The 13,015-nt window shown below is 46.9% G+C and overlaps 1 protein-coding gene across 1 annotated transcript in view; it reads left to right on the top strand.

Moving 5' to 3' along the window:
• COL6A6 (collagen type VI alpha 6 chain) overlaps window positions 1-12,402 on the top strand; it is a gene marked incomplete at both ends in the record, with an annotated part of 91,948 nt that extends 79,546 nt beyond the window's left edge. The window contains 4 exons of the mRNA XM_080934160.1: window positions 1,817-1,913; window positions 4,879-5,550; window positions 8,106-8,199; window positions 12,207-12,402. Coding sequence (XP_080790286.1) covers window positions 1,817-1,913; window positions 4,879-5,550; window positions 8,106-8,199; window positions 12,207-12,402 — 1,059 coding nt within the window. The remainder of the gene's footprint in view (window positions 1-1,816; window positions 1,914-4,878; window positions 5,551-8,105; window positions 8,200-12,206) is intronic.
• Window positions 12,403-13,015: the final 613 nt, after the last annotated feature.

Below are 13,015 nucleotides of genomic sequence, written 5' to 3'. Positions count from 1 at the left end.
GAGGCTGGCTTATGTGGTTTCTAAATTCTCTTCAGGCTTATTCTGTATCATGACTGGCAGCAAGAAAAGTCCTTGAGGCTCACTCTCACCCCGACATCCGTCCCACACTCTCTGAGCCGACTGGCTTGGGTTCTAGTCACTCTTGACAAGAAACCACTGACACAGTCCACGAGTGATGCAGATGCTGCTCAAGATGGCGAGAGGAAGCAGAGCATCGTGTCCCGCTGCAACAAGTCCCCATCTGGGTCACTACAGCTCCTGTGCCCCGCCCTGCCCAACCTCCATGCCTGTCCACTTATGACGTGTCGTGCTTGCTTTTATTGGTTTCTGCTTCCTCGCCATCCTCTGGAGCACTCTGCTTCTTTCTCCATGGAGTTGTGTCTAGAAATATTACCTAAACCTTCAGTTCTCACAGGAGCTCCAAGCCTTTATCTCTAACCTAGCAAGAATATCAAGGTAAAGCAGTGGGAAGCTGGAGAGGAGGCTAATGAGCACAGACTCCTCCATCTGCTCTGTGCAAGATAAAAAAAAATGGGCCAGAGATATGGCTAAGTCTTGGGGAGACACCCTCCTCCTTTCTTCCCATTTCCCTCCTTCCTTGGTCCGCCAGATAAAATATAGCCCACCGTGTAAGTGCAAATGGTTACTTCAAGACCATTGGTCCTCAACCTGTGGGTCAAGGCACCTTTGGGGGTTGAATGACCTTTTCACAGGTGTCGTCTAAGACTGTTGTTACATGAGTATTTACATTATTATTCATAACAGTAGCAAAACTACAAATATAGGGTAGCAACTAAGATAAATTGATGGTTGAGGGTCACCCAACAAGAGAAGCTGTATGAAAAGGGTCGAAGCACCAGGAAGGTGGAGAACCACTGCTCTCTCCAGACAGTCTTGCAGCCCTCGGGACTCAGTTTCTCAACTCCTAGAACAGTTCAGATGCCCTGCCATGGTCCAGTTGGCTCTGGTCAGAGAAATGGTGTAACCCTAAGTAGCCAGGACCTCTATAACCAGGACCTCTATGGTTGCACATCTGTGGATTAAGTGTGGGACTGAGACTAGCCAGGGAGAGAGGAGACCTCTTTACTTGGGAGTCTAGGAATGATTCACTGGGAAACAAGCATTGACCTATCTTAGCCACGGGATAGGATCACTATAATTTTTCTTCACCTATTAACAGACAAGTTTCCAATCTTGGTCAGTTGGCGCATCCTTATCTATTCTTCCTGCTCTCTGAGCTGGTCCTGGCTTGGTCACCAGTCATCACTGTGCTGGTAGCCCAAAGATGTGGTGCCCTTAAACACTGTAGATGCCTCTGAAAACCATCAACAGGGCAGAGTCAAGACTGCATCCTCTAGCTCCCTAGAGGCTACCAATGGTGTTTCTGCCGTGGAAGGACTGGGATGTTTCAGGGAGGAAGCCACCTAGGCCTGCTCCTGTAATACCTAGTTCACAAGAGAATGATAAACCAGTGTCATGGCTAATTTTGGTTGTCAATTTGCTCTATATGAGGAATAAGGATGGGGAATTCCCCCGAGTGCCTGAGTGCTATGGATAGGAAATGCTTTATGATCTCTGCTGACCCACGCCACCCACTGCCTGCTTCACGTTGGTGAGCGCTGGACACTATATTAGATACAGTAATAGACTTTTCCTTTGACAGCTAAAGGAAGAGCCGAGCGTTAAACCCAGCCGGGCCACCTCCCAGCAGCCCTGTGGGGTTGCCCTCCCCTGACCTCAGCTCTCGAATAGTGCTGGAAGGTTCCTACATCCCAACCCACTAAGCAGTTCTTTCTCTTGCTTCTGCTTCTTCCAGATTGATGACACTGGTACATTCCAAGTCATTGTGGTTCCCTCCGGGCCTGACGACGTGCCAGCGCTAGAGAGGCTCCAGCGGTGCACTTTCTGCTATGGTGAGACCCACAGGGAGAAGTGAATTTGATCAGACCCGCTCAGTGTGTTGAGTCACCATTGGCACGAGCAGCTGGAACTTGACCATAAGGATATGCACAGCCTAGGGCAGACCTTGGAACACACACTGGATCTTCCACACACGGAGCCTCTCAGCTCAGCCTGCAGGGCCCTTCCAAGCACCCCAGCAGGAAGGTTATACTCTGGCCCCTCTACTTTAGTATAGCTTCCAGGAAACAATAATGGAAAAACAAAACAAAAACTTGAGCCTGTTTCCTTGCCAAGGTTTTCATGGTGTACAGTATTTTATATGTGTTTTCTAAATCTCAAATGTTCACACACACACACACACACACACACACATACACACACACACCACACAAACACATACCACACACACACCACACAAACACACACATACCACACACACACCACACAAACACACACATACCACACACACACCACACAAACAAACACACACAAACCACACACACACACCACACAAACACACACACTCACACACACACACACCCTGGCCCCAAGGTGCAACCTAGCACCTTCCTTCCTGGTTGGGAATTGTTTTTTGGTGCAGTAGGAGTGGATGACAGAAACTCTATACCCTCATCCAGGAATCTTCACAGAGTTAGGCAACAAAAAGGTTTGTGGTATTGATTGTGGTGCACAGTCTGCTCATCTAGCTGGAAACGGTCTCTCTCCTCTTCCATCTGATGGTCCATAACCATGTAGAAACTCCTGGGGCTACCGGTGGCCATGGAAACAGGCAGTTACCACATTTCTGCTGTAACCTGTGCACTGCTCTATTTATGATGCTTGATGTCATTATTGAGGTGACAGTTCAGACTTAAGCCATTGGGCTTCTTACGTGCTAAGCCCGGTTTTAATTGGTTTACATAAAATTGTGTCGGTCTAGGCTTATAACCACACTGAAATGTTTGAAGTATTATTACTAACATTGTACAGATGAGGGAGACCAAAACGAGAGAGATGTGATATTTTCCTCAGGGTCCCACAACCAGATCAAACCCAGGAAAGCTGACTCCGAAGTGCCTTTAATTTTTGTGGAGTAAGAGTCTCATTGCATTCCCTGAGACTTTCCACTTAGACCAGGAGAAAGAGTATGATACTGTCTCCATGCGTATCAGTCGGATGCTGGGATCTGCTGTGTAGATGACCTCACCTGGAGAGAGTGATTCTGAGAAGCGGGCAGACGGTTCCCTTTTCTGTGCCCCTCTACAGCCCTGGGTTCAAGCTTTCTGCTCACTCTCTAGTCCTGTGGCTCGCACTGGGAAGTTTTGGATCCTGGCGCTCTCCTCACACAAACTGGGGACCCAGCCTATATGCCCTTTGTTGTGCCCCTGGACGTGTCAGCTCCAACAGTGTGCCGATGTGCTGCACAGCCAGTAACTGCACATATGTGACTAGGGATAAACTTCTGGCTCTGCGCCTTGGCTTAAACCCTTGTTTTGTCCCATAGGCATATAATGGGAGGTATTTTGGCTGTCATTTCCTGCAATTAAAAACCCCACAAAACAGAGCAAATGGGCAGCCTGCTGTCCCGATTTAAGAAATGGCTCAGCACTCAGGTGACTATTCTGTCATCTGACCATTATTCAGGGTTATAAAATTTCACTGAACTCCAGTAAGGGAATTAGGCAGAGCTGTCTTTATTGAGTCCAGGGGCAAGCATGGAGACAGGAAGTTTGCTACACCCACAGGACCCGCATGCTAGCCATTGGATTCTTCACTTAATAGTTGGTACTTATGGTCCATGCTGATATCTAAGTACCATCTGTATGCTTCTTACTCCATTCTAAATCCCCCTTTAGTTTCTAAGGGACACATTCCTACCCTCAGTCATCTCATTTACTAACAAACTAGACAGACCCTCAGCATCTGGACCAGCCTGATTCCCAGTTACTTCCAGACAATAGTTTGTACAGAGAAACTGTGCACTGAGGCCTTAGCAGTGCCTTGTTCAGAAGTGACATCACCAGCTCTCAGGTGAAGGGACCACCCTGCTACCTCACATGTCCTTATCTCCAACTATAAGACACCGCAAGCTCGCTCAGCAGGCAAAGGGCTCGTCCCCAAACATGACGACTTGAGTTCAATCCCCAGGACTCATGAGGAAGGAGGAATCTGACTCTTGAAAATCCTCCTCTACACACGTGCTGGGCCATGCATTCCCATGTGTATGACAAATAAGTAAATGTTAAAAAGGAAACACCATTGACTTCCTACACAGAAACTTCTAGAAATGTGGTGCATCCATTGTGAATGACTTACTCCCCTGCTTCAGTGGGTTCTATGAAAATAGATTAAGTGAATTCTAGAATCTTCCCATTTCCAATTTATCATATTCTTCCATTCATCCATTGTGGTCACATTCAATAAAACCCACTCTCTGTTTGGTCTTGCCATGCATGCATATCGAGAGAGGCATATTTATAAAAATGACTTCACTTTATGAAAGAGCATTTTTTTAAATAAGGGGCACTGAATTGTGAACTCTTACTTAAATTGAAATAAAAGACACAGTGGCCTTTAGAGCTTAATTTTTAAAGCAGATGAATTTTTCACAGCTAGCATAGCAGTTAAGGACCCTGGTCTAGCCTGCACATGGTCAACACTAGAAGTGTGTTCTCTTACAGTGTGTTCTTATATCAGGAGGTGAATTGCTCGCTTCAGACTTTATAAGCACACCAGTCGAGATTCAACTTCCATGGAACACAACTTAAAAACTTGGTGACATGGAACAGAGTCAAGGGCTCATGGGCTGGTGTCAGATCTGGACATGTTGGTGATAAACTCTAACTCTTGATGTCAAAGGCAAAACTATGTTATGAGCAAAGTCTATGTAGTTCCTACATGCTAAAATAGCCAAGGTAGAATCTTTCTGCTTTTGGTCTCTATCTGCTTAGTAACTCTGAGTGACTTGGTTTGCAGACCCATGCAAGCCAGATGCTTCTTGCGACCAGGCCAAACCACCCCCTACTCAGTCCTACCTGGACGCTGCGGTCCTGCTGGATGGTTCCCGGCATGTAGGAAGTGCAGAGTTTGAGGACATGAGAGACTTCCTGGAGACACTGCTAGATCACTTTGAAATCACTTCCAAGCCAGAGACATCTATCACTGGAGACAGGGTGGCCCTACTGAGCCATGCTCCCCTCGACTTCTTACCCAACACCCAGAGGAGTCCGGTTAGAACTGAGTTCAACCTAACCACCTATAGCAGCAAGCGCCTCATGAAGAGACACGTGGAGCAAGAAGTCCAGCAGCTGAATGGAGATGCTTTCCTTGGTCATGCCCTCCGGTGGGCGCTGGACAATGTCTTTCTAAATGCACCCAATTTGAGAAGAAATAAAGTCATATTGGTGATATCTGCTGGGGAAACCAGTCACCTGGATGTAGAAACCTTAAAGAAAGAGTCCCTGCGAGCCAAATGTCATGGGTATGCCCTCTTTGTGTTTTCCTTGGGCCCTGACTGGAATGACAAAGAACTGGAAGACCTGGCCAGCCACCCTATAGACCAGCACTTGATTCAGCTTGGCCGAATTCATAAACCTGACCACGGATATGGCGTCAAGTTTGTGAAGTCCTTTATAAACTCCATCAGGCGTAAGTCATAAAAGTGTTCCTGTACGTAAGAGCCTGCTCAGTACTCCCTAGAAGGGCGATGTGCTGGCTTGCCTTCTTGGATACCTCTTGTTTGTCTTCAAGGGCATCGCAGGGTCAGAGAGGAAAATATGAAATAATGGGTAGTGGGAGGGAGGACGCTCTGGTTCCTACGCATTTAATTTTCTGGCTCATCATTTTTTAATGCCTCTGGTTCCTATGGAGAAGCAATCAAAACAAGCAGCTGTCCACACATCTGTCTGCTTAGAGGGGTATAGTCTGGGGGTGTGAAATCTCAGCCTGGACTCAGGCTCCAGAGCAGAACCCTTGCCAGGTAACACTAGCAACGCTGCCCTTTGGTGAGAGGTTTCTACAGTTAACGCACAGAAAGGGAGAAGCCAGAGAAAAACAATCTTTGGCTTTGCTTTGACAAGTTCCAAAGTCTGAGCTGGGGGTGCTAAGAGATATAGTCTTATCGTTAGAATGAAAGGCATGGCTTTGCACAACTTTCTCTCAGCGTCATGACCTCGTAGGATCCCCTGGCGAAAATAACTGGTGCCTGTAAGGAAACCAACATGGGCTGTTTTTCTTGGAATGGGGGGTTCTGAGAAATATGCAATCCATTATGGATGTAGCAGGATGGCCAAGGAGCCATGCCCAGATACGAGGCTGAAGGCGGAGGGGCAGTGGGTAACTGCGTCTGTTCTCAGAGCCTGCTGACTCTTGTCTGAGAGAGTGCAGATAAAGAAACGGGAAGGCACAGACTGAAGGAGGCGTGAGCCGGTGCCTGGCTAGTTCTTAAACTGTCATTGCATTGAAGAGCAAGGTATTGTATTATATTGCAGATGTGCTGAGCACTGCAGCAAGATTACTGGGGGCCGATGTCAAATCCTACTCAGGATGAGTCTAGGACCAGCAGGAACTGCCTACCAGCTGGGGCTGGTTAGACACACAGGGCTCAGCCCCACCCCAGATGTTCTGAATCAGGATGTGTATCTTACCAGAGCTCCCAGGGAACACACATGTAAGGTTTCAGAAACACAGGTATGAGAGTAGTGAGTCCCCCACCCCCAGAGTGAGATTTATTTCTATAGATCTGGAACAGAAACCTCGGAGAGGAACTAAGGGCAAGGGGTCACCCTGAAGAAAGTTTTTCTTAAGGGTTGAACAAAAGACCACTTGGTAAGTCTCTGGTAAACTTGAAAAAAAAAAAAAAAACATATTTGATGGCCCACAGGACTGGGGGCAAGACTTGCCCCAGATTTCCTTCCTGATATCCCATAATTCTTTCTGCTGTTCCATACCAGGGCATCCAGTCACATGATCAAACAAGGCAGCTCCTTCTCTTAGGAAAAGAGCAGAAATGTTTTAAGCAAAGAGCAGGTAGGACTCACGGGAGATAAAGTGCTCTGAAGTATGAGTGTGACATCTAGAGAGTGCCATCTCTAAAACACAGCTACAAAAGTGCAGGAAGTCATTTCTACCACAGGCCCTCATGGTCACGCCCGCTCCACACAACTGTAATTAACTGGGCATCTACTCCAAGCCAAGGCTGCACAGGTGCCAGGCTTAAAGAACAGACGTGGCCAGACCCTCTCTGCAGCGTCAGAGTCTTTGAAGTGTTTGTGACTTATGTGGCACATTACCACAAAGGCAGCAGAACGGAGTCCACCTCAGAGCAGCACATTCCCTAAGGGAAGCAGAGCTGCTGATTCTGCAGCCTTCTACAACCCCTTCAGAAAAGGGAACCCAAAGCCAGATTTGGTGGGCGCAGCACACACCTGAAATTTTTGCATTTGAGAGGCAGAGGCAGGAGAATTGCCACAAATCCAAGGCCAGCCCAAGCCACCTAGTAAGACCCTACCTCAAAACAGACTTCCTCAGTTATACAGAATTTGTCAAGCAGGCTTAGCTATCTGGCCAGTAAATCCTGACATCATCAGTAATTTTGTCACCTCCCCAGTGCCAGGATTATAAGTACATGACACTATCGATGCCTGGCTTTTCCAGAAAGGTATTTAACAAATCTTTTTGACTTCACGCTTTTGGGCATGTATGGCACATTTTAAAAATTTCTCTGTTGAAAACTTTTCATTTCCAAATGGATTAAGGCATGCTTTATTGTTATGAAAAATTAATGCTCTCCCAAATGAAGTGAGGTAGTGAATTGAACCCAAAGGCATGTAGTTTGTTGCTAACATAAAGGCCATAAAGGGAATACCCCATTCCCTTTTCATTTGCATACGCCACAAAAACCAAAAAAATACTCTAAGGAGTTCCCATCAAAGGCAAGAGCATTATTAGGACTGCCTGGCTTGTATTATCTTTCATAATGGCTGACAATGTTGGGAGCTACAGGCATTTTAATGAAAAGTTGTTCGGATTCACCAACATATTCCCTAGAGATTTCTTTTTCAAACTTAGTTTGGGGGTTTCTCAGACATTTCTCATGCCCCATGACCATCTTTTGATGGACATTGGGAACTGATGTGATGATACTCTACAGAACAGACCCATGGACAGAGGGAGATATTTACCAGACCCTATTCTCTTTCCAGATGGGATAAACAAGTATCCACCGGTCAACTTCAAAGCCAAGTGCAACAGACTCAGCTCTGTGGATCCGAAGCTGTCCCCACGCCAGTTTCGAAGGTACGTTCCATGTGCTGGGCGTGACTTTTTAGGTAGATGAGTAACACTCCTAATTCTTCACCTCCTCCTCCTCCTCTTCTACCTCTCCCCTCACCCATTTTAGCCAGACAGAAACCTGTTACAGCATATCAAAATATGAGCTGAGGGAACTATGGATCTGGAAATAACCAGATAGAGGTTCTTTCCCCTCTTTTAAATGCAAAATCCAATGGTTGAAACAAAACACCCAGTTGACACCCCAGAGCCAGAGAGCATGCCCAGTGGCCAGATCTTGCTTCTTAAACAGTACCATATACTCAAAGCAACTGGGGTTTCTTGGTACCTAAGACACGCCCAGGATCTAGTGAGGAAAGAACAAGTCTAGCCCAAGACAGTGGAGATGCTCCAGGAAGCAAAAACATAGTTCAAAAAAACCCAAATCACCTACCACTGTCATGTTGAGAGGGTGAGAGTCTGACTCCCATGGCCTAGTGTTGGACAGAAGTCCAGGAAGAAGGAAATGAATAGAAAGCACAGAGTGATTTATTTAGTGTATTGCTGGAAATGCATGACTAGAGGCTAATGATGAAGTCATCGCTGGGCAACCCCAGGATGAGGACCTGTTTAGACTGTAGGTCTTAAAGTCATGAATGAAAGGGTGAGTTTTGTGGTGAGAGAACTAGAGGCAGGGGAGCCAACAGGAATTCTCTGAACGTCGATTGGACCTTAGGGGGGGGGCGGGAAAGGCTAGTGTAACCATGATTTGGAAACATCTGTGGAAATTTGAGTATGGACAGTTCATTGATGTGAACAGGCTGGAAGTGAACGTCTTTAAGAGACGTTTGATAAAGAATTCAAGAACAGCATGTAAGATGGTAGCAACCAAGGTATAGATGACTTCCTTTCTGTGTGTGATGTGCATGAGTGTGTACACGTATGCCCATGTAGAAGCCTGAGGTCAAGTGTCTTCCTTGATCGATCTCATGTGTGGCATGTTCCCTCCCTGAGGCAGCGTGATGTCTTAGCAAGTCTAGCTGGCGGGCTTCCTTCAGGGATATCGTCTCCACCTCCTGCCACGCTGGAAGACTACAGAACCCAGTTTAATGGGTTCTAGGGATCATATTCTAGCCCTTAAGTTCTGTGGCAAGCTCTAACACCCAGCTGCTGGCCATGACCAAGCACCATCGCCTTGCTCACGCTTAGACAGACACCATTAACATTAGGAGAGGCTTGGTGTACTTTTGGAGTGTGTGCACTCTGAGTGGTCATCTGAACTGGGCAGGCATACCCAGCCCCAGTGCTAAGGACCCCTGAGAAGTTCCTGCCTCGATCCTCTGGCTTCCCTCCAGCCATGAACCAAGCAGGGGAACTGTCCAGCAGCAAATGTTTCCTGAAGTCCAGCCTAAAGCAGCCCTGAAGCTAGTCCAGGAGGAGCAGGGCTCCCCCTGCTGCAGGTACCTGGCACTGTTTAGATGTGGCTGGACTGATACTTGGGCTGAGGCAGGTGTGGCAGCTTCAAGGAACTAGGGCTGTACACCTAGGCTTAGCCCACTGTAACTGCTGTTAGATTTGAATTTGGGTTTTCTAAGTAGGAGGCTTGTGGTCAGGCACACTATATTGGGATGCCCTCCCTCCATTTGCCTTTGTTCATCTCCACCCAGTCCTCCTAGCAGGAAGGTGGTGGTATTCTGAGGCTATCTAACTGATATCCAACTGGTACCCAGCGGCTAGCTAACTGATGAAAGGGGCCCAGCTTCTGGGAATCTGTCTAGAAACTGGCAGGCCATGCCATGAGATGGGGTCACCAAAAGAGAGATCATGTGTCTCCATGCCAGAGCCCAACATCAAAGACAAACGGGAAACTGCCATGGCCAGGAAAGGAGGAAGAGCCATAGAAGAAGAAAACGCTCTTCTTCTGCCTTCTTCTGATGCAGAGGCTCAAGTGTTCATCCCACCGGGCTTCACAAATTTGCAACCAGCTCCGACTGCAAAGGCAGAGGTGTCAGTGCCAAGCTACACACTCAAGAGGCAATTTTAGAAACTGCTTTGTTTGAAGAGCAGGATAAGAGGGAAGACAGAATCCTCGGGGCATTTAAACAGGGGAATCTCTCCTTCTCCACGGTGCCCTCGATACCAAGACAGCTCAGCTTCTGAGTCTGAAGTGGCCGGGGCATCTAGGAATTGAGATGTGAAATCTATACCAGTGTCCGTGAACTGCCCTGGCCTTCTCTAAGTAGCTGAGGACTGTGATGAGGGGAGTCACTGCTGCTTTTGAAGCTCCCCTCCTGGGTCTTTCAAGAGAAGCGAGGCAGGAAGGAACATGGGATTGAGGAGACTGCCTGCTAGGCGCAGGGCCAGTCAGACAGATGAGATGCCATCCTGAGAATGCCGTGCACTGGGATTGCGCTGTGCATCTGAGGGAATGTGCAGAAGCTGGTCAGTAGCAGATGGATGGGAAAGGTGTGGACTCTTGCCACAGGCGACCAAGACAGATGGCCAGAGGGCAAGACCATAGGACAGCTTTGTGTAAGCACTCAGCTCTGCTCCAACACAGTAAAAGTCACAAAGCCACCTATATATACACTGTGCCAGACTCCCAAGCAGAGATAGGCAGAGCCTAAATTGGTGGATGGTTAAAATGGACAGCCATGTCAGCCCCATAAATGACATATCTGCTGCACATCTGCTTTACAAAGTATATTTTATGGATGCATATGTACACACACACACACACACACACACACACACACACGTATGTACAACTTCTGGGTCCATTAAGTATTGCCCATCTGTACATGTATCCAGGGTTGACCACTTAGGATTGGACAACCTATGCAGGGGCTTGTCCCGAGAGGAAGCTGTTTGTTTCTCCCTCAGCCACCTGTAGCCCTTCATCTAAGGATGGGAGGTGGTGATTTTTTTGCCCCATCCCAGTTGGTGTTCAACTGTGGTAGTGTTATCATGTTGGACTGGTTCATACACTCATACTGTTGAGAGTTCACGGGTGTTTTGTCTGTCGTGACTAGGGGACACTATGACACAGCAGGCATCCTGGTCCTCTGGTTCTTAAGCTCTTTTCACCCTCTCTTTCACAATGCTCCCTAAGTGGTACAGGGAATGCATTGCAGATCAGTTAGTTGGGGTTGGGTCTGTATTTTGAACAGGTCTCTGTTGCAAAAGGAAGCTTCTTTGATGAGGCTTGAGAGAGATGCCTATATATGGGTATAAAGACAGGTACTTAGAATAATTAGGAATTGTATTCACTCAGGAAAATGGCAGCAGAAGGCTCTCCAGCCATGGGGAGTTGGCTAGATTTACAGTAATAGGTGTGAATTCTCTCCCATATAATGTCTTGCTGGTCTGGTCATTGTGACTTACAAGTTTTACACTGGGGTAGGACTACCAATTGCTCCTCTTCCTTGGCAGCTTGCAAACACCTTTAAATACTAAAAGCTGCTCTTCAGGCAGGCTGCTTCTAGATCAGGTGCAGTCAAATTCCTCTAAGTGTCTTCAGCAATAGGCTCTTACCTTCAGGTTCTCAAAGGCAACTAAGCAAGGGCAACAGGCCACATTGCCATGGAAACTTGTATTCTCCTGACCAACAACTTGAAAGGGAGGTTTTCCCTAAGCCTGGAGCTTCAGGTTTTGCTAGATGACAGCTTGGCTCTTAGGGGCAGCATCATCACCTCACATAGTGTACCCATCAAAAATAGATATACGCACACACATATATATATACACACACATATATGTATGCACATGCATACCTTTATTTTTTAAATACACTTATGAATTGTCTCTATATGGCTTTTTCAAAATTCCTTAGTGTTATCTCTCCTTCCTCCTCTTTCCCATATTACTGTCACAATAATAGGCCAATATAAATCTCTACTTCAAAATTTTTTAAATTTACTGTGGAGGGGTGGGATGAAGAAGTGGGGATAATGGTTTAGGAAGAAAGGTTACCATGGAGCCAGGTGGGCTGGAAGGGCTCAGCCTCACGTGCTGTTCTCTTCTTTGCTATGCAGCTTTGTTCCAGGACCACAGAAAGCTGTCCTCAGAGAGCACACACCGGAGACAGCAAAGCTCTTTCAAGATAAAAAACGCCTTTCAAGTGTCCTGAGAGGAAGCCGAGCCGCTATTTCAAATCTTCCCAGAAGCACACACTATTCCTTTAAACAGGGGAAAGAAGCAAGGAAAGCGACTTCCAAACTTGGCAAATGAACAAGTTAGCTGTGGTCAGACTCTTGACTTAGCACTGGCTCCAGCCCTGAACCCGGGCTCTTAGCTGGGCTGCTCACCAGCAGCTGATGACTGACTGCTCTGAAAGGAAGAACAAGCCAGGGATGTAGGCGGTCAGGTGCCTTGACCACCTACACTCATGGGATTATTCTATCTTGTATGCTTACTCCAGACAATTCCAGCATAATACAACTGTGAGGAGATGGAAGAACACACACACACACACACACACACACACACACACACACACACACACACACGTGCATACATGCCTTTTGAAAGTTGAATGGAGACATAATTTCGAGGTTGATTTTTTTTTTAACAGTCTATACATGTGGACATGGGTCAATGTAAACTTTTAATTGCAACCTTCTGTTCTCTCTTCCATGTGCAAAGTCACCCCTTTAATGTGCTATTGTTTAATGCTTATCTGTTTAATAAGAAGGCTTCAATGTCGTGGAGTTAGCAAGCATTTACCCTAGAAATGGATGCTGGTTTTATGACATGGTTTTGGCAATTTGACCTTAGGGACTTCCATTTCAGAACGACACTGTCTGGGTAGACTGGCTGGCCTTGGAGGGGCTTGTGCTGAAAG

Source organism: Micromys minutus, assembly GCF_963924665.1.
Source record: "Micromys minutus genome assembly, chromosome: 21".
In the NCBI taxonomy this organism is placed as follows: Eukaryota; Metazoa; Chordata; class Mammalia; order Rodentia; family Muridae; genus Micromys; species Micromys minutus.
This window is presented reverse-complemented; position numbering and strand designations above follow the sequence as displayed.